The sequence below is a fragment of the Cryptomeria japonica genome, chromosome 5 (genome assembly GCF_030272615.1).
Source record: "Cryptomeria japonica chromosome 5, Sugi_1.0, whole genome shotgun sequence".
Lineage (NCBI taxonomy): Eukaryota > Viridiplantae > Streptophyta > Pinopsida > Cupressales > Cupressaceae > Cryptomeria > Cryptomeria japonica.
The window spans coordinates 588,051,142-588,073,083 of record NC_081409.1 but is presented as its reverse complement, the minus strand read 5'-3'; the positions used below and the strand labels follow the sequence as shown (position 1 = coordinate 588,073,083).

The window sequence follows — 21,942 nt, the reverse complement described above, 5'->3', positions numbered from 1 at the left end:
ATATGACTTTGTATAACCTTTTTGTTATGCATTTTTTTGAAAAAGATTGAAGAAGCAGTTAACTCTGGAGAGTATGATAACATGATGTGTTATCCACACTATATTCTTGGATCTGATATCCACTAAGTTTGATAGAGAAATTGTCAACAGAAACCATCGAGCATGGAGAACATTTTTGGCTACTGTGTGTAAAATTTTCTCCATGTGTGGAAGAGGATAATGGTCTTTTAAGGATGGTCTATTCAGGTCTCAAAAATCCACACAAAGGCATATATCTCCATTCTTTTTCTAGACTAGTACCAGGTTAAAAACCCATGTATTGTTCTTTATTGGGTAGATATTCTAAGAACCAATTAATTTCTGTAGTTCCCAAGACATCAGAGACTCAATTTTTGAATTGACAAGATGTTGTTTCTATCGGACTAGCTTTGTACCTTTAGTGAGCTCAATGGTGTGCTGGATTATGTTAGGATTATATCCTTTGAGCTCATCATAAGAACACACAATCACTCCTTTATACTTTTCACAAAAATGAATAAGTCTATCATTATCTTGTTGAAGAAAATTATTGCCAACCTTGATCTTTTTATCTCCCATGACCTGAATATTAGTGTAATCTCCCTTTTTATTTACAAACTTTATCTTATGATTCCATGCATCATCACAATCAAAAATATTTTCTAATGTAACTAAGCCTCTTAGAAGCTTATTTGATCTTAGCTGAATCACTTGGTCACCACATGCCTTAGTAACTTTGGGTTGTAAATGCTTAGAAAATTCACACAACTGTTATATGAATATAGGTATATTCTCATCACTTTGAAAGACTTGCCAATGTAAATCATTATCTGGTATAGCCATTCTCATGATCACTCAAATCAAGTGCTTATTCTCTAGCAATTTTGAAACAAGATGAAACTGAGATTCAATCGTATCCATACTATTAGCATCTTCATTTTGTTTTTGGGGAACTCTTTGGATATTGAAAGATTCAAAACTCTCAATCAGATCCCAAGCTTGGTGATGGCAGGAATACATGCAAACATGTTTTACAACAGATATTCCCTAAACTTGATAGACTACTAGCTAAGAGTCACCCAAAACTTTCAGTTTCTTGATGCCTAAACGTTCCACAAGGCTTAGCCCATGGATCAATCCCTCATACTCTACCTCATTTTTTGAACAAGCAAAATGGAAATGAAAAGACCTTAGGTTTTGTTCTCCAGAAGGAGAAGTTAGACAAATGCCCGCTCTAGATCATGTTTTGCATCTTTCTCCATTAAAGTGTAAGGTCCATAGCTTTGAGCTCATGTATTTTTTTTTCTATCTTTCAGGACCTTCGACATATTAGGAATTGTTTGATCATCATTAAAGATCACATAGGTTATAATTCTTGTGGCATGATAATTCCCATAAGGTTCTACATCTATTTATTTGAGGAAAGCCTCTTAGTCCTGAGTTTAGTCCCAAGTTATTTCATCATCTTCAAACATTTCCACTCATCTCATCTCTTCACCTAAAATGAATGTATGGGTTATTTTAAAGTTAATCATAGATTCATCAGCTATGCGCTCTGAATGTAAAGGCTCAAAGAATATTTTTAACTTAGCCCCATGCTTTGTCTTGAGGATAAGGTGAGACCAATCTAGAGAGAGATATCCCTCTATTTTTGTAGTGAAATCTCTGGATAGATAAAGGCCAAGAATGTGGGGAATATCAATGAGCATTACTTCTTGGGAGACAGTGATACTCGAACAAGCGAACAAGGTAAACATGAGATTTTTTATTATACCCATGGCCTGGACTTTGTTACCATCAAGATGCATGAACCCCCTATTTAGGGGCTTGTTTTCTAATTTCAAAACCTCTACTATTTGTTTAGGCATGACCATGGTGCTAACACCAAAATCAATCATAGAGTTGTGTAGGAGTTTATCCCCAATAGTAAGAGTTAAAAAGAAAGAATTGGGTTTTGGATTAACTCCCTTTATATTAGTAGAAACCTTTGAGATTTCATTGGTAAGCACTATCGATGTTCATGACTGATCCCCCGACTTAGGTCCTTTGTCTTTTGTGTTGTTGTTGGTTCCCAAAACCACATATTAGGAATCAAAAGGGCTTGCCAAATCCCTAACTGATCCAATCAGCCTTGGGCAATGAAAAGGAATGGTCGAAGACCAAATTCCTCTGCACTTTAGGCTCCATTACACCTAGGTGGGTATACCCTAATATCCAAAGCATAAAGAGATTTCTTTATAGTGAATTTAACCTATTGAATGTAGCTATTTATAGGGTTGACAAACAATTTCCTACAACTATACTTTATTGATATGCTTTTAACTTGTTTTAATTTGAAAATTTTAGTATAATTGAATATGAATAAGTTATAACAGAATTTTGTTGGAACTTAGAGTAGTTATGAAAGAACAAGGAAAGTAAAAGCTAGTAATGTATTTATCTGCTGAAGACTTTGTGCATATTTAATTTACTCACAGGAAACCAATAGCAGACTAGTGCCTTATCTAACAATTTACATGTCACTAAATGGACAAATATTTGTAATCTTTGGAGATAGTTTGAAGAAACAAGACTATCACCGCAATGACTTCAATGTATGCTATAAAAACAACAAAAACAATTATGTTACCTTTATAACAACAAATGATAAAACATTGCAACAAACCTTATTCAGATTTATCCAAAAGATTTTGAATCATCAACATCATATAACATGAAACAATTTGAAGATGAAAACAACAACTCTTATATATTAATTTATTGGAACAATGGGTGTACAAAATTCCACACTCACAAATACTTCATGATACACTTGATCGCACAAAATGGATTTTCATTTCTACAGACCTGGCTTACATAACCACTGGTTCCAAAAGACATCTTAAAGGCAATCTATCCTCCCCTTTGGGATACAATATGACTCTCTCTATATATGTAACTCAAAAGATATGGGTGAAAGGAGACACCCTTTCATTAGGACAAACATAGAATAACAAAATCCTAACTACCACTCTTAACTACTATAACTTAAAAAAACATTACAATGAAAAAGACTAATTCCTTCCATCTAGCTGCTGACCAAATTTCTGGATATGTCAAAGATATCCTTCATTTTTATATGTGCAGGCATTGAAAATAATGTCTCTAACCACTACCTCTATAGTAACAAAACTTTCAATTTGTTCCCCTATTTCACTCATGTCCAATGCATCCGCACAGGCAACACTAAGGGTTGAACTAAGTAGAGATCTACATTTGGTGATCCACTAATGCTTATCCTTCATAACCCTTGTATCATCCACCATGCTTGGAAATCCATGATTGACAATCCCTTTACATTCCTCATATTTCGTATTGAATTCTGTTGTGAATCCTTGATGAATATCAATTATCTTTCTGACCTTATTTACCCTCTTGTCACTCAATGTCTGAACCTACAGTATTACGTTTAACCTGACAAGGATCCTCTGGTGCGACACCATGTTATCCATGTTTCTCTGATAAACATACCAGAATTCTTCCAATACCTTTTGTATATTTTCAAATTGTTTAGTCAATAAGACACATGTCGTGTCTGTCCTTATGCTCTGCATTCTTTCCTTCAATTTTTTATTTTCCCTTTTCAACTCTTCACATTTCTTTCTCAACTTGGATTCATCTACTATTTGGGGTATAGGTTGGCCCCTACTTCTCAAAAGTTCCTTGTACAAGGCTTTGTATTTTCTTGTTTCTTTCATTAGTATCTTCATCTGTGCTTTATTCAATCTTGAAATATCCACTCCCATACTTGACGTGACCATGGGATGAACCTCATCGACCTTGAACTTCATCATGTGTCCAAAATCTTTGTCCACATCTATGATCTTTGGTCTTTTATTTGGGGGATAAAAAACCCACAAACACATTTCTTCATCATCTGGATCATATCTTGATCCAATAAAAATTCCATTCACACCTTGGATGTCTAACTTGAAATCCTTCTTCTCTGAATGCAATAGGCTATCAAAAATAAAGGATGCACTAAGATCCCGACTTGGAAAGAGTATAATTCTTGCCTCTACAAGGAGCTGCCTTCTCCTTTGAGGATTCATGCCTTCTATTTCTGTATCAATATCAACCTTTAGTTTCCTAAGAATCTCAACCTCATTATCTAGTGTCATATCAGGCATTGCTTCTCTTAGTCTTTTTCCTTTGAAATGATACAGGAAGGACTTAAATTCCTTTGATTTAAATTCCTTTGATTTGATGAACTCATCATCAAACACAAAAGAGGTATGCTCCTCTAACCTAACATCTACATATGCATTCATTCTTGCAATAGTTATGTCCTATGCTTCAGGCTCCTCCTCCCTCTCAAGCCTCTTTAATCTGGAAACAACCTCATTCTCACCTGACTCGCTCTCAACTTCTTCTTCTTCTTCTCCCATTTTCTGCAGTCTTTGCCCCTTTTTTTTTTCTTGTTTCTAGTTCAGATCCTGAATGATCTACATAGCCTCATCAGATTCCTTATTCCTGAGAATATCCCAAGCTTCAACATGCTCATGGAAATAATCACCTAGATTTTACTTTTTTTTGCTCTGGTGGATATAACCCTTCGGGTCATAATTATTTAGGCCTGTATGCTCATAGATGTTATAATCTTCTATTAACCTCTTATCACTGATTTCATATGCCTTTGTAGACACAATAGTGGAATCACCAAAAATGTAAAGTCCCAGGCAACAAAACCTGCTTGTGTGCACCCCCAAAATGCATGGCATTTGAGACACTCATTTTCCTTACAATCTCTAGGTAGGCAATCCTATCAGGTGCAAGTTTCAGCAGCACATAAGGAGGTCCCTCGAATACAAAAACTCTAACATACATGAAATCCTAGCATACATACTAGTCACCCCAATTATGATTCACCCTAGGATAATAACCCAAAACTCTTCTCGTCGATGATTTGAGTTATCCTGATGACTTGGTATTTCTACCTTTTAGCATTTCCTCATTGGAGTAAGTCATGCCGATGATACCGCCTTTACCATCTATCCCATCGGGTATCAAGGTAGCACATAATGACATTTTTTGACAACCTGATGATATTTCCGTCATCTACTTTACATTATCCTTCATTGGTGTAGGTTATGCCAATTAGGTTCCTTCATTATTTATGCTAGTCCATCTTGTCAGTGTAACTTACGCCAATAAATCAAACCTGACAATTATGCTAATTAAGCTCCTCTTCATACATCATTTGCACTTGCAACCTTTTATGGAAACTTAATATGTGCTAATAAATGACAAAGGCTATCACATAGGCCCAAAGAATGCCTTATTAGAACCCAATACTATCATGATGAAAATTCCTCATTTAGTCCCTATTTTAGTGCCAACCCTTAGCATGCCCTAGTGGTACTTGTCTAATTCTGAAAAATAGGTCACAGTAGGATTTTTCTAATACTGCAACATAGCTCTTGCTCATAAAATCCAATAATAAATGCCCTTGTGATGAAAATGTATATATAAAATATCAAAGAAATAGCACAAAATATGTGCTAACTGTCATGCTTTGTGAATTGTACTTGTACCTACAAACACAATGCACTCAATAAATCATTGCAAGCATGGTTAGTAGATTAAATCAATGAAAAGTAAAACCATAGCTAATCGACTTATTGCCTCCTAGTAAATGCGAGTGTGAATTTTGCTCTCAGATCTTAGTATGCAAATTCCAGTGACTTGACTACACTTAGATGGAGGATTTGAATGATTAAGATGCATGATCTAGCATGATAGCATGATTAAGCTATATGAATTCATGATTATCCTAGCATGATTAAGCTAAGAGTTAAGCTAAAATGAGCATGATAACATTGCTAAAACTGATAAACTATAAGCTAGATGCCTATACTAACAATGCTTAAGATACGAATGAGATGGGATCAAATGATATGCAAAAATCATATGAAATTGGGACCCTTTGAGCTCCAAAATGAGGTCTATTTATAGGATTTTCCAAGGCTAGGGGTGAGTTGGCATGAATCAACGGTTGAGATTGATCTGAAGATATCAATGGTTAAATTGGAGGAAGTTGGCAAAGGGGGTTGGATTAAAGGGAACACTTAGTGACAAGTGTCACAAAGTTTCTAGAAGATGTTGGATGAAAGGGGACATGGTGGTAGGTAGAATGTGTTAGGTTATGGTTAGGTTTAGGAGTGGTAGAAGTTAGGAGAATTTGAATTTAGAAATTCAAATATTAGGAAAAGGATAATTAATCTTAACAACTCATGATTTGATTTGTTTTAATTAATTAGGGTATTTAGAAGAAATGATTTTGGATGGAGGGAATTAATTAATTAAAAGGGTGAAATGAAATGAACCTATTTAATAAATCCTTAGATTTATTAATAAGTAGATGAAAAGGGGGAATTTAATCAAATTGCTTAGTGAATTCAATTAAATTGGGGAGGGAGATTAATTAAATAATTGCTTATTTAATTAATTATCTTCAAAACCATTTTTAGGTGTATACACTAACAGTGGTTCTTTCTGGGGATGTATGTTATTTTTAGGGACATAGCAAGATCTCAGCTATCTTTGGAAAGCAGATGAAACAATATACATAATTAAACAACAAAGGAAAATTACACTACTATAGTACAAGAAATACTCCCTGCTCCTTAAGAGAAAAAATGTTTGAGATACTGAGCATGTACTGGAAATTCCTGAATTTCACCCTCACTGTTCTACAAGAAATATGAATTTTCTCCTCCTTTATCCATGATGATGTATAGTCCTAGCCAAAATGCTTCAAATTTTCCATGCTTGCCCCTATCCTGGTCTTTTGCATTATATTTGAGAACCCACTCTCCTTCTTCAAAAGTTCTATTGGAATTCGTCCTATCATGTAATGGTTTTACCATCTTTTGTTTCTATATATTTTTCTCCTAAGACTCTCTTATGTACTCATCCAGTTCAATGAACTATACCAGCCCATCTTTCATTAAATTAATATCTTCTAAATACTCCTTTGAGACAAATTTATACACCGGGAGCAGGTTGTTCAAGAGCAACCTTTCTTCTTTACCATAAACAAACTGATAAGGAGCAAATCCTATGGATTTCTTGATTGTTACTCTATCTACCCATACTGCCAAATTCAACTTTGAATCCCATGCTCTTTTATTGTCCCCTAACATCCTTTTGATGATTTTTCATAAGTTTTTGTTACTAGATTCTGCTTGTCCATTCCCCTAGGGATGATAAGGTGATGAATATGACAAAGTGATTCCATAACTTTCACAAAAATCAGAGAATTCCTTGGATCTAAAACACATCCCATTGTCTACAACAATCTTGTGGGGAACCCCAAATCTTGTCAATATATTTTCAAAAGGAAACTTTGTTACCATCTTACTTGTATCATGCCTTGTAGGAATTGCCTCTACCCACTTGGTATATTAATCAGTGGCTACCAAAATCCATTTGTGTCCTCCACTGGATTTGTTTGCAATTTCTCATATGAAGTCAACACCCCACATTTGAAAAGTTTCTGTAAGGCCTTCCCCAAACCAAGCTTTGATTAACTTAGTTGACCATGTTTGACCCTATTAATAAATGCTTTATAATTCAATAGAATGGACTGTGTTAGATAGATAGATTGGTGAGAAAAGTAATTGAACCAAGTTATAGAGTTATTGCACCTTGTGGTGTACATTTTGATGTGTTATGAATTTGAAATCCTAAAAGATCCATTGATTGGATAATCTTGATCTAACATATATGTCTAGATTTAGAACTTATATGATTCCATGATTTGGATAACGTTGATGAATGTTGATGCTTTATTTATATGCTTTATGATATAGAACACTACATGATTTTTGAATAGGGTGAATTGTGGTGAAATATGTCGTTATGGGATTTGCAGGACATTACTATGATATGATGTATGTTTATGTGTGGATCAAAATTATGAAAATTAGGATAATTGCTTATGTGAAATTACTTGGATATAAGATGTATTAAATTGTTCAAATGTAAATTTATATGCAAGTGTTTGATGTGCATTATTAGTCTTGTGTCTTATATTATATGAGGTTATTTGAAGTTACTAATGTGTAATTGAGATGCACAGGAAGTTATCCATGTGACTATGGAAATATTACGGAGAACCAAACCTAGGCCTATGTATGTTCGTATAACTAGGGTTTGTCTATTTGGAGAGACAACACCCCGTTTGTGTCGTATTTCATTCGTAATAGTAAATGATGCATGTGTGTTAAGTGTTATTTAATTGATTTATGTAAACCCCACAAGAGACACAATTTTATGTATAATTTTGTAAAAGTATTTTCTTTGTGTCACTTGACACATGTGTGGATTTATGTTTAAATTTTTAAATTTGTCTCTTGGTGGGAATTGTTTAACTATAGCTTTTTCAATTAATATAATGAGATTCCATAAATGCCTTGGGTAAAGAATCTTTGCGGATGGTCAACATAGGTTTGACCCGAAAATAAACTTCAGAGGGGTTAAAAAAGGGTTAAATGGACACCTAGGGGTAGTTTAATAGGGTTTCCTAAAGCCCATAAGGTATACCTAAGGGTTAGGGGTAATTTTAGGAAAGTTTCTACTCCCATGTGACCTTTTAGACACCCTAAAAAGTGACTTTTCTAAGTTGTGCGAAAATTGAATTAGAAGACTTGAACTAAATTGAAAACCTTCCTTTTCGAATGAGAGTTCCCTTTTCCATTTTACCTTACCTTCCTTTTTAGTGTTTAGAAACTTGTGAGAACTCTCACAATGGGCTTCTTAAGCAAGAATTAGAAAATTAGTGGGTAATCACCCACTCTCCATTTTTGGAGACAAAAGAATTTTGAAAAGAATAAGCTAGATTTTTGGATTGAGAATTTTGGCTAAGGGTAGAAACGGAAGAACCGTGGAATTGGGCTACTCATCCTCAGAAAAACTAGCATACCTTTGGGTAGATTAAGGCTGGTTGTATCTTTCTTATAATGGATTTCTTATTGCATGTGTTTTTGAAAGTAATGTTTGTGCAAAAGACTAGTTTCCATGCATGTTCTCTTGGAAATTTATTTGGTATTTTGTGATTATACATTGTATGTATTTTTGGGAGTCATCAAGACCTCTTACTCTTGGGAGAGAGGAGGATCTTGTGGGTGGTAGAAATGACAGCCCTTGAGTGAGAGACAATCGTTATGAGAGTGATCATAAGGGATTTTATGTGACCCTTGTTGCATGGCTTGTTTATGCACTGGGGGTCATAAGGAGGGAAATAAGGCATGAATGCCTTGGGGGGCATAAGGAATAAGGGGTTGCTATACTTGATGTATTTGGTTTGCCATGAGGTGGCTACATGTTTTTCCATACTTGCAGTTCTCCTCAAGGTACTTGGTCCACTACCACCCTTGGAAAGGACATCACAATGTGTGGTGAAGTGTAGCCTGGGTTGGGATGTGTTTGAGTTTTGTGTGCATTCTATCTTTTTGTGTTTGCATGTTCGTTACCCATCTAGGGCTTGGTTCTCCGAGCTCAAGGGTGGCTACCAGTTAGCCTAGGCTAGGAGGTAAGCACTCCATGGTCATAGTTTGATTTACTTGCAGATTGTTAGAAGAAATATCAGGGCATGCAATTATGGCGGAAGATGTTGATTTAGGAAAAATGTTGTAAATGTAATTAATACCCTTTGAAAAGTCCTCCTTTGTTTGAAAAAAAGAGAGGCTATTTGTAAAATATAAATAAAGACTTGGGGATATGTTATTTGTTATATATATGTAGAAAATATCATGTTATTTTGCAGAAAAGATAAATGGTTTTTTTTCTAAGTTCTAGTCCTAAAGTTGAGGATAAATCTTGTGGAGTATTTAGTATCTCTTGAAAAGAAATGAGTTAAATTTATTCTTTTATTTAATTCAAAAGAAATAGAATTGATTTTGCATACATGCAAAGGCTGAAATATAAAAGCATTTAGGATTATACATGGAAATGTAAAAGTATTTTAATTAAATCTATGATTTTATTTTATCTGTGGTTTTATTTCAAATGCAGAAAATAAAATCTAAATTTATCATAACCATCTCTATAGTTTAAGTTAATAATTTCTTTATTTAATTTAGTTGTTGTTTTAGGATTAGTTAATTCTATTATTTATTTTTATTGCAGAAAGTACATCTATGTTTTAACTATAAAGTATCCAAATCTGTCATTTAAATAGCTGTTGTAGATTTTTGCAAAGTCTGTCAATTTAATTATTGCAGGAAATGAAGATCTTAGTCTATTATAGTTTTTATTTAAATAAAATCTAGATTTACTAGTTGGAGGTATAATTATTAAATCTAGTCATTTATATAGTTGAAGATTGAAATAAAACACCTACAGTAATAGTTTAAATGAAAAAAAATAAAAGTACTATACTCTTGCTACAAATGAATCAGAAATTTTATTAATCCATCTATTGTATCTTTACATCTAGGGATTTTACAAAAGGAAATAAATTAACAAGAAAACAATATCATATTTCGGTATTCTGTTCGAATACATATCTGAAATCAAAATACTAGGATTTATTCATTACATAATTTTTGTCATATAAATTATATATATTTATATAAATATATAATTTATAGACATGCAATTTACTTGTAGATCTTTATATATATTTATATAAGATACATTGATTTAAATAATCATGAAAATAAATGTATATATACCTGCATACACATAAAAATGCATAAATATATATATATATATATATATATATATATATATGCATACATACATATATATATATAATTATATTTAAAATATATATATATATTTAAACAAAACCCTTTGTTTGTTTTTCAAAAAAAAATATTATAAATTTTTTTATGCCCTCGACCGAGCCCACTGTGCTTTGCACAGTAGTTGGTGGCGCCTCCCCACTATGCATTGCATAGTGGTCGGCGGTGCCTCCCACTGTGCAATGGGAGGCGTTGGCCACGCCGTCCCCCTTCTCTATACTGTGCCCCTCTTCGGCCATGGTCGCCGTTGGATCTCCTTAATTCGGCCCTGCACCAAAACTCTAAAGCAAGAAAAATATTAAACCCTAGCTCGGGTAGGGCTAGGGTAATAAATAATTATAAAATAAATGGTAACACTATTTTTTTGATTAAGGACATTTTTATAATGCAAAATCCCTAGTTAGGGTTTGCATGGCTTTATTTGCATAAAGTTTGGGAAATTGTTAAGGAAATTAAATATATATATTTAGATGTGTATTTGTATATAAATATAAACATTTAGTTACACATGTATGAGAATTAAAATAGATAGTTGTAGAAATTAAAGAATAAAGTATAACTTTAGATTTTAAATATTTATCTAGTGTTGTAGATTTTAAGAGTATATAAAATCAAGGGGGTAAACATTATTTTTGTTAATTCAACCTAGGGGTATATCTTTTTTTTTAAAAAAGGGGTTGAGATTTAATTTTAATTAATTTAATTTAAGCACATTTCAATTATGGATTAAAATGGATGCTAGGAGAATAATTTTATTTTGGCTTTCTAAAATCAATTAATGGCTATCAGAGGTTAATTTGCCTACGCCAGTTAATTACCTAAATTAGTTGACTTATTAAATTCGAGTAGACAATAAAATCATTCATTTAGAATTCCGCATTTAATTTTAGTTAATTTCGAATATTTGAGCTAGTAGATAAAGTTAATCTAAACATAGTTAAGACAAAACATGTTGTAGCATTTTATATTCGTTGAATTAATGCTTTTAAAAGTTATGGTTTAAAAAAAATAAATTATTATTTTGTTCTTGCCCTAAATTTTGGGCATGACAGTTTCTTCAATTTGCATGGGTCTGAGTGGAAGAGCTCCTTCATATTTAAGTTTTCTTGAAAATTTCTAGCAAGCCTCACATCTTCTAATATAAGTATGATAGTCCTTAAAGACTTGTGGCCAATAATAACTGGCATTAATTATTTTATGGGCAGTAGTTTTTGCTATAAAATACCCGCCACATACACCTTCATGCAATTATTTTAAAACAGATTAAGCTTGATAAACATCCAAGAAAAATAAGAGGATACCATCCCTGTTTTTCCAATACAAATCACCTTTAAGTAATACATACCTAGATGCCTGAAGCTTAAGTGTTCTTTTCTAACTGTCATTCAAATCCTCTGGACATTTCATGTGTTTTAAATAATAGACAATATTCTTATACCAAGGATACATCTCAATGCTTATTTGATCCTCCTCTAACTCTATCTGATTTATCTGTGTTGCTTCCAAATTTGATTCTGTCATTAGTTTATCCAATCCTTGACCTCTTACCAATTTAGTAATTTGGATATCAATGTTGCACTCCTGAATTTGATTGATCCATCTACATCTTCTCCCAGTAGTTTTAGTCTATCTGAAAATATATTTGACTACTCCATTAGGGACATATGCAATGACATTAGCTCCCACTAAATATGGTCTAAAAGATTTTATAGATTTTACTAGGGCATATGCTTGTTTCTCATTTATATCATAATTTTACTCAAAAGCCTGTAGTGTCTTGCTAAAAAATGCCACTGGTTGTTCATGGCCTTCATCATTCTTTTCTAACATAACTGCAGCAATAGTATGAAATGAAGCAAAAAAAAATACTTGAAAAGGTTTAGAAAAATCGGGAGACTTAAGTACAGGTTCTCCCTTGATGGCCCTTTTAATGTTTACAAAAGACTCAATTGCTTCATTAGTCCATTTTATCTCTGCACCCTTTTTTAACATCTTTGCAATAGGTTTGACAATTTAAGAAAAGTTTGATACAAATCTTCTAACAAAATTAATTTGTCCAAAAAATGATTGAATAGCTTTGACTATTTTAGGGATCTGAATTTTGTCAATAGCTGCAATTCTCTTAGGGTCAATCCTTACTCCATCTTTAGATACAATATAACCTAACAATTTACCATTCTCTCAGGGTCAATCCTTACTCCAAAGTGACACTTTTTTGGATTTAGAGAAATACCATATTCTAGTGCTTTAATGAAAATTTTCTCTAGGTCATTACAATGGTTTTTACTTTCTTGGAGTATGTAGTCAAATCATCCTGGTATACCACCAAAATCTGATCAATGAGGCCTTCAAAAGCTACATCCATGGCCCTTTGAAAGGTAGTTCCAACATTGGTAAGTCCAAATGGCATCCTTGCTTACACATATATCTCCCATGGTGTAGTGAAAGTTGTTTTGTATTTTTCAGATTCCTTAACCTTCACTTGATTGTAACCAGAGAACCCATCCATCATAGAAAGTAATTCATTCCCTATTACTTTCTATAGTAGAGCTTCCATATTTGGCAGGGCATAATTATCTTTCAAGGATCATATATTTAAATTTCTAAAATCCACACACAATTTGATATCACCATTTTTCTTTCTAATAGGCACCAAGTTTGACACCCATGTGGAATGCCTTATAGGCTCTATAATTCCCGCATTCCTCATCTTCATCAATTCTTCCTTCATTTTGGGAGCCAATGTGGGATTTATAGGTCTTTTCTTTTGCCTAAATAGTTTTGCATTTGGTTTCAGTGGGATTTCATGTTGGAACAAATCCTCTCTGTATGCCTTGAGATCATCATATGACCAAGCAAAAACATGTTTATATTTTCTTAACAGATTTACCAATGCAGTCCTAATTTTTGATGTAAGCTTCTTGCCAATGTAAACCTCTCTAGGATTGTTTTCACTTCCCAAGTTTAGTTTTTCTACTTCTTCGCAACTTCCAGTGTTGGGTTTGAAATTTGTCATATCCTTATTGTAAAAAATCCTCTCTAGTTCCATCAACCCTTTGGGAATCTTGTTTGTTTTAAGATGTAGGATATTTTTCCAAATAGAGATTCCTTACTGCTCTCCTCTTCCACATATGCATTCCAATCCATATGTTGGCCTTCATACTAATCTTCACCAAACAAAAACTTCAGAAGATCCTTGTCATCATCAAATATCTACCCATTTTTTACGTTATCTGGTACTGCAAGTCTAGTTTTTATTTCAACTTGGGTGATGTCATCAAAAGGAATATCATTATGTTTAATTGCTAAGTTAGCCATAAAATCGGCCAAAATATTGTTAGACCTTTCAATCCATGTTATAGAAAATGCATCAAAAAACTCAATTGAATCCCACACCTCAATTCTGTAATTTCAAAGCCTTACATTTTTAGTGGCAAATCTTTCCCTCACTTGAGATATGACTAACTCTGAATCACCATAAAATGTTAATAATTTAATGCCATATTTACTTGTCATTCTAAGACCTAACAAGAGTGCTTCATATTCAACAACATTATCTGTACATTCAAAGGATAACAAAAAAGAATATTTGAATGATTTTTCATTAAGAGATAAAAAAACCACACCAGCTCCATTTCCTTCCTTACTGCAAGCACCATCAAAGTACATTTTCCAAATCTTATCCTCATGTGATTCAATAGTTTTTAAACTTATTAGTTTTACATTGAATGGGTTTAGAAATAATTACCTGAAAGTTATCTATATCAGTTTGGAGAAAACATGTTGTCTCATTTGGATCAACTTCCTCTATCAAGTAGAATGATCTCGACTCTCTATCAATCCTTACATTCACCCCTTTTACTAGGATGGTTGCATCTGAAAGGTCTAGATGGACATGCCCCCTACCAAATTTGACCATTGCCTTGATAGTAACATCCCATAATTTGGTGGAACTTGCACAATGATGATGTTTGTTTTATATGACGTATCAGGGCATGCCAAAAATTGAAACTCCACATCCTTCATAATTCCAACAACTGGGACTGATCTATTATCCATAACATACCATTTCCCATAGGGAGTGCCCACATGCATCCCATGTTCTTTCATGACATCTTCTAGCATTATGTTCATAGCCGCACTTGAATCTATCATACAATTCTTAACCATTTTATTGTTAATCATCAAAGTTAGAAAAAAAGATCAACCTGGGTAAGATTCTTAGTGATAGAAGTTCCCAAATAGATAATAGGTGGATCTTCAGATTTTGGCTTATGATCCTCTTTATTTACTTCACTAATGTTAGACAAAATCTTGATTGTTTCATGTTTGTAATCAGGAAATTTTATTACTTCAAGAAAGGGCACATATATTTTCACCTGTGATAAAGCTTGAGACATAAATGATCCACAATTTGAGAGTGGCTTACTAATCTGTTTCTTTTCAATTGGCTTTGTTAATTTAATAGGTTCTGTTTGTTTGACCTCTTCCACTGCACCCTCTTTTTCCTTGTTAGCGATGGTATATTTGTTTCCACTAGCTTTAGGAACCTTTGCAAACATCTCAGATGGCTTACCTTGCTTTGGGTTCACTATTCTATTTCTTAACTGATAATTTATTTTTGCCTGAGCTACTATTGCCACAATATAGGCTTTCTTTTCTTCATCTATTAAGTTCCTCAAGGAATGCACTGACTCACCATTATGAAACAATCTCCTCAAGGATGGGGTGTCTGCCTCATCATCAGTAAAAACTTGTTGTACACTGTACTGCTATTTATCTCTTCTCCACTGTACATCTGATGATTGTTCATCCTTAGATGAATCCTCGTCCCTACCCTAGAATGGATCTGATGAAAGTACATTTATTGTGGGCTCATATTCATTCTCATTGTCCTTCTCTTCTGAAAAACCCTAAGCAATCATAGATTGTTCTGCAACATGGGGTAAATTGAAGACTTCACACCATGGATATTCTTCCACAAAATTGTTTACCTTCTTCAATGGATCAGGAGTTTATTTTCTTAGATTTACATTCACAGGTTTACCATCCTTCTAGTTTGTATTATATGTCATGTCATGCAATCTTGGTCTATTGTAACTTATAGGCTTGTTACTTCTATATGGGGGAGACTTCTCATTGTGATTTTTCTTACCCTTCATATCTTTCAGCATGTCCATGATTTGTCCAAACTCATCCTTTTTTGTTGCTGTAGGATTATATAATTTTGGATTGTCTCTCTTGCAAATTTTCCCAGCAGCCTTTCTGTTATTTTCAATGGTAGTATTTGTTTTAAAATCTTTCTGCAAGGTATTAGGTTTATGAGATAAGATCTCATAATGAGTTTTGCTGTCAAAAGAACTTAAATAAAAATCAATGAAAAATGAATCAATAGGTCTAATATCTCTTGGTATCCTATTAAGTACTTTATTAAACCTCTTATTAAATTCACAGACTAATTCTTCTTTATGCTAGTCATCTCATGAAATAAAAATGAAGTATCATTATGTTCTCCATATTCCTCCAAGAATATTATCACAAATTCCTACCAACTACCAATGCATTTGTCAGGAAGATTCTTATACCATTCTCCTTCATCCTCCATTAGAGATTGAACAAATGGTGTCATAAAAACATCTTCATAAGGGATTTCAAACTCTTCAATCGTATTTTTTACATTTATCACATGTTGTTATGCAGAATCGGTTCCATTTCCTGTGAATTTAGGAATAGGTGATCTTAAATCATTTGCAATCTGATTTGAATATCTAGCTATCCCACTAAAATCCAACTATTTATACCTTTCAATGGTAATAGGTGGTTTGCAACCATAGTTATTAGTCTGATAATTTCCATTTCCTCCATTATTACCATTGTTTCCATTGTTGTTATTTCCATTTTGGTTGTTCCCATTATCATCGTCGCCATAGTTTCCATTATTACCATGGTTTCCTCCATCATTGCTTACTTTGTTGGTCCAATCTCTATTATTCCAGTTACTAGCAATTTCCCCTTTGTTAGTTCTTCTTTCACCATTATGATTATTGCATTGTCTATAATTATACTGGTTTTTGTTTTCACGGTAGGGTGTATTTTTCCATTTATCCCCTTTTTCATAATTATTATCTAAAACATCAGACAACGGATTGTTATAGACCTTAAATGGTTGTTCTAAGTTTCTTATGTGAGGGGGACTACACCTAGGGGTTGTTAGTATACTTGCTTCACCTTTTCCCTTCTCTTCTTCAACCCTGTTTGACTTAGGGCTTTGAATGTCATCTCTTTCTAATACGAGTTTCTGCAATACCCAATATGTTTGTCTCTTAAGAGCCTTTTCCATTTTAGATTCATCTCCATTTAAGTCAACCATTCTAAGAATAATTTCATCCAATTGCCTGTCCTCCTGTTCCTCGGCAGTCAAGTTTTCATCATGACCACCTTCATTATCTTTTGTATTTAAGTTATAAAAAGGATTTTCCTCTAGATTTTCAAATTTATCACCAAATGGAGAACCATCCTCTCTACGAGGAAACTTCTTATAACCCCCAAATGCCATATTTGATACTGATTTATTTTCTTAGTTTCTTTTCTTTGGACTCAACTAAACAAGATTATATTGTCCCTTTGTGTAAAGACCTTCTCCCCTGCATAAATCTTATTGACAAATTCATAGGGGTTTCTCTAAGTTTCTAAACATACCAATTATTACTCATATGTTAAATGTAGAGTTGCCACCTCCTAAAAGGAATAATACTTTTATTAATCTTTTGGGCTCCTTCCTCCAGTAGAGTCTGAAACAAAACCACCAAATTTTTTGAATACTTCTTATTACAAGTCCCCAGTAGAGTCGCCAATCTGTTGGTTCCAAAAACCATAGATTGGGAATCGAAAGGGCTTGCCAAATCCCTAACTGATCCAATAAGACTTGGCCAACGAACAAGAATCGTCGAAGACCAAATTTCTCTACACTTTAGACTCCACTAAACCTAGGTGGGTATACCCTAATCTCCAAAGCATAAAGAGATTTCATTATAGTGAATTTAAATTATTGAACGTAGTTGTTTACATGACTGACAAACAATTTCCTGCAACTATGTTTTATTGATATGCTTTTAACTTGTTTTAATTTGAAAATTTGAGTATAATTGAATATGAATAAAAGTTATAACATAATTTTGTTGGAGATTAGAGTAGTTATGAAAGAACAAGGCAAGTAAAAACTAGTAATGTATTTCTCTGGTGAAGACTTTGTGCATATTTAATTTACTCACAGGAAACCAATAACAGACTAGTGCCTTATCTGACAATTTATATGTCACTAAATGGACAAATATTTGTAATCTTTGGAGACAATTTGAAGAAACAAGACTATCACTACAATGGCTTCAATGTATGCTATAAAAACAACAAAAATGATTATGTTACCTTTATAACAATAGATGATAAAACATTGCAACAAACCTTATTCAGATTTATCCAAAAGATTTTGAATCATCAACATTATATAACATGAAACAATCTGAAGATAAAAACAAAAACTCTTATATATTAATTTCTTGGAACAATGGGTGTACAAAACTCCAGACTCACAGATACTTCATGATACACTTGCTCATGCAAAATGGGTTTTCATTTCTACAGACCTGCCTTACATAATTACTAGTTCAAACAAACAATCTTAAAGGTAATCTATTGTAGTACCCTTGCCCCAATCAATTTCTAATCTTGGTTTAATCTTGGTTAGTTTATCTTAATATAATGTTATAGTCAGATGTTTGATTTAACGCATAGCTGTTGATGTGGTTTCACTCTAGTTGTATGCAAGTTGTTTAGTGTTCCTATTTCGTGGTACTAATATCAGGCTAATGCTCTCATTAAGTTTATATATGTATGCATGTATGACTCTTGGTTGCAGGAGATTTCAGGTACAATGCCGCATGAGTGCGAGGTTCGTCTTCACCTGGATTTGCAAGTTTGAGTGTACCTCTTTAATCCTTAGAGTTGGATTAGGTGGTCGTAAGACCCTAGTTGACCTTAGTCGTGCTCAAGTGAGCATCGTCAGTCGTCGTCGGTGTTCCCTTTTTGTTTGGGTTTGCGAGTCATCTATTTGGTTGACCTTCTCGATTTCCGTGCATGGTGTGAATGGTTAAATTGATTAATTAATCCTTAGTAATTATTTTGATTAAATATGTATTTGTGCATTAGAGATTAATGGACTAGATTAATCGGGTTTTCGTTATGCGATTTTCGTTGATATTGGATTGCTCATTTTAAATTGGGAGTAAGTTCGATTAAATGACTGACTTTGAATATTAAATGGTTTTTGTATATGCTGTTGAAAAGAAAGTTTTGTATTTAAATGGCTATAGATTTAATTGTATTCTGTTGGCTTTTGAAATTAGAAAGGTTAAATTGAATTAAATGAGGAAATCAATTTGGAATTGAAAAACAGTTTAATTGGTTGTTATAGTTGGAAAAGAATTAATTGTGAGAATTATTTTTAAATAAAAATTTTAATTCCAAAAATGGAATTTTGGTCAACTCTTCCTTATAACCTAAATTTTGGGGAAATTTTGGAGGAGGGATGTTTTTGGAAAAATGGTGGTTGGAAAATATTTTTGGGATGAAATTTGGGGGTTTTGGATGGAGAAGGAAGGTTTTGGGAGCTGCAGATTGGGGCTCTTCGGCAGATCTTGCCAGGAATGCGAGATCAGGTAGGATCTGTTTACCAATTTGGTTTTAAATATATATATATATATATATATATATATATATATATATATATATTTCCATTCTTTTAAAATGGATTTTAGATTTAATTTTGGAATTGTGGGTTTAGATCTATGCCTATGCCTGGTGTTCTTGCTACCATAGCTGAATCGTTGTGTTTAAATGGCTCTATTTGGCCCAATGTGAGTCTTTGTTGAAAAATTGGGTGAGATTGGGGAAACTTATCATTCTGGAAATTATATTGCAAGTCTCCTTATGGGACTGTGTTTTTTTTTGTATTATTATGGGGTTTTGCTGTTTGAAAGGAAGTGTTTAAAACCCATATCTTGGATTATAGAAAATTGTTTTCCTTCATGTTAAATCAAAATTTGGAATTGTGAAACATTTCATTCAGGAATTTTTGAATGTAAATCGAACCGTGCGTTTTTTTTTTAATAAAACAAATTTTGGTTGGGGTTCGGAGGGCGGGGAGCGGAGCTCCACCCGCCTCCTCCTCCCCCCTTTTCCCTTTGTTCTCGCACCTGTGCGCTGCCCGCGGCGGTCGCAGGCGCATTGCGGTGGCCGCAGGGGCCACGGTGGCCGCAATGGCACTGCGGAACCTGCGTCCCCCGCTAGTGGCGCCGCTTGCGTGGATCCGCCTGCGGCTGGGGTTTGGCTCGCCCAACCCCCACGTTGGGAGGTGGGCCCGGCCTTCGCCGCCCCCATATTATTTGGTGTGTTTTTAAATTAGTTTTTTAAAAAAGTTTTTTTTAATGTATTTTTTTTATATTCAAAAAAAAATATATAATATTTAAATATTATTTAATGGAAATTGTTAATTAAGTTTTTAATTATGAATACTATGGCATAATTCTACTTAATGATTAATTTCATGTTGATTAATGGTATAAAGGAATTTTACCCGTTAATTAATATTCAATTTCATTTTAGGATTAGTGCACATTTTCTAATTAAATTCTAAAATTGTTAATTTCGCCATTGAATATTAATCGGTCATATTTTGGCCTATCTTGGATTAATAAATTTATATCTTACCTTCTAGCTGATTAGAGCACTTGGCTAATTGAGGTAGTGTTGTTTAAAAACAAAATAGAATATTATGTTGTTGGAAATTGTCGAAATATGATATAATTACTAATTGATGAGGTGAAATATTATTCAAGAACATATCATTTGAGTAATCGAGAAGTAAGTGAGATATTTAACCATTGGACATTAGGAATTTAAACGATGTGCTTTTGGGAATTTAATTAAGTACCATTTGGGAAAAATTGTTAGTTACTGATATTCTCATTTAATAAATGAATGGTCAATTTATATTTTTTCCTTTGTTTGAGAAATAGACGATGGTACTATTGCTAATTGTGGTAATGTACTCACCTGGTAACGGTGATTTCCCGTCAATGCTTTTTGAAAACTTAGATCAATTAGAGAATTGGATCAACTGTTATGCTTAAATCAATTTGAGAAAATATTATCTTTTCCAATTATTGCCTATGCGAGTTTAATTTTTGTATTCGCTTTTGATTATGAAATGGCAAGTTTTGCTTTGTTTGGTAGGACCCTATCGTATGGATTGTCTTGGGGTATCTGTTTCAGTCCTCGATTCCGAGTGGACTATTGTTTGTGGTAGTGTTGCTTTTGATCATATCCTCTTTGTGTGAGTTGAATGATGATTCATGGTTAACCTTAGTTTGTCAGGTCTCTGGTTAGAGTACCGTCAGTAAGTGTTCATCTATGAGTCATGTTTGACCAGATGGTTGTTTCTCCCTTCTTGAACTCCGTTCATCTGACCATGTCTATTCCTTGGTTTTGAGTTCGTCTGAGTTTAGTCTAGTGTCGTATGGGAAAGTGGCTTTCGATTGGGGGCCGCACCCAAAGTGGCTGCTGGGTAACCCGTTGAAAGTGAGTCTAATAAGTGATAACCTAACAGTAGATTAGAATGTAATCTCTAAGTAAGATAATTGTGCCTCACACATGGGGCGAGTGCTATCATAGATTCGACATGCTGTGAGAAGGCCTGAAATGGCAAACCACCATCCTTGTCTTCACAAGAGGATGTGTGGGTCCACATGAGGCTTGGATGGGCTGGAAGCTCGGATTAGGTTGCCAGGGTAACCCAATGTATGGGGCCGGGGCCTATGAAGACCGGCCATGGTATCCATACTAGGTTGTGTGATGACACTTGTCCCTACGTTCGCTAGTGTGTTGTCATTTTGTCCTGTTAAGAGTACCTTTGTGGGTTGTCCTTTTGTTTATGCCTTGTGAGTGTCAGTTTCATGATAGGCCTTGGGTGGTGATGGCTCAGTCTTGTGGATGTTCTTCTGGACCTTTGTTTTAGCTTTGATTATGTTCAGCTGGATCCTATTCTATTCAAGGATCGTTTATGTATTAATTGACCGAT

General features: G+C 33.8%; 1 protein-coding gene across 1 annotated transcript; it reads right to left on the bottom strand.

Moving 5' to 3' along the window:
• Window positions 1–10,949: 10,949 nt before the first annotated feature.
• LOC131875979 (uncharacterized) lies at window positions 10,950–20,243 on the bottom strand. Its single transcript, XM_059220729.1, has 5 exons — window positions 20,060–20,243; window positions 16,610–16,934; window positions 15,964–16,157; window positions 14,875–14,956; window positions 10,950–11,076 (listed from the first exon to the last, which is right to left on the bottom strand). The coding sequence occupies exons 1-5, from the start codon at window positions 20,241–20,243 to the stop codon at window positions 10,950–10,952; spliced, it is 912 nt and encodes a 303-aa protein (XP_059076712.1).
• Between the last annotated feature and the right edge of the window lie 1,699 nt (window positions 20,244–21,942).

Bases quoted from the DNA above. Each gene is read 5' to 3' on its own strand.
- LOC131875979 (XM_059220729.1), bottom strand. From the start codon at position 20,243: ATGGGGGCGGCGAAGGCCGGGCCCACCTCCCAACGTGGGGGTTGGGCG. The intron at 14,957-15,963 runs GTAAGAAAAATC...ATTGTATGATAG, and splicing joins CATGCTGAAAGATATGAAGG to ATTCAAGTGCGGCTATGAAC. The intron at 11,077-14,874 runs GTATGTTATGGA...GTTTTGGTGCAG, and splicing joins GGCACTCCCTATGGGAAATG to GGCCGAATTAAGGAGATCCA.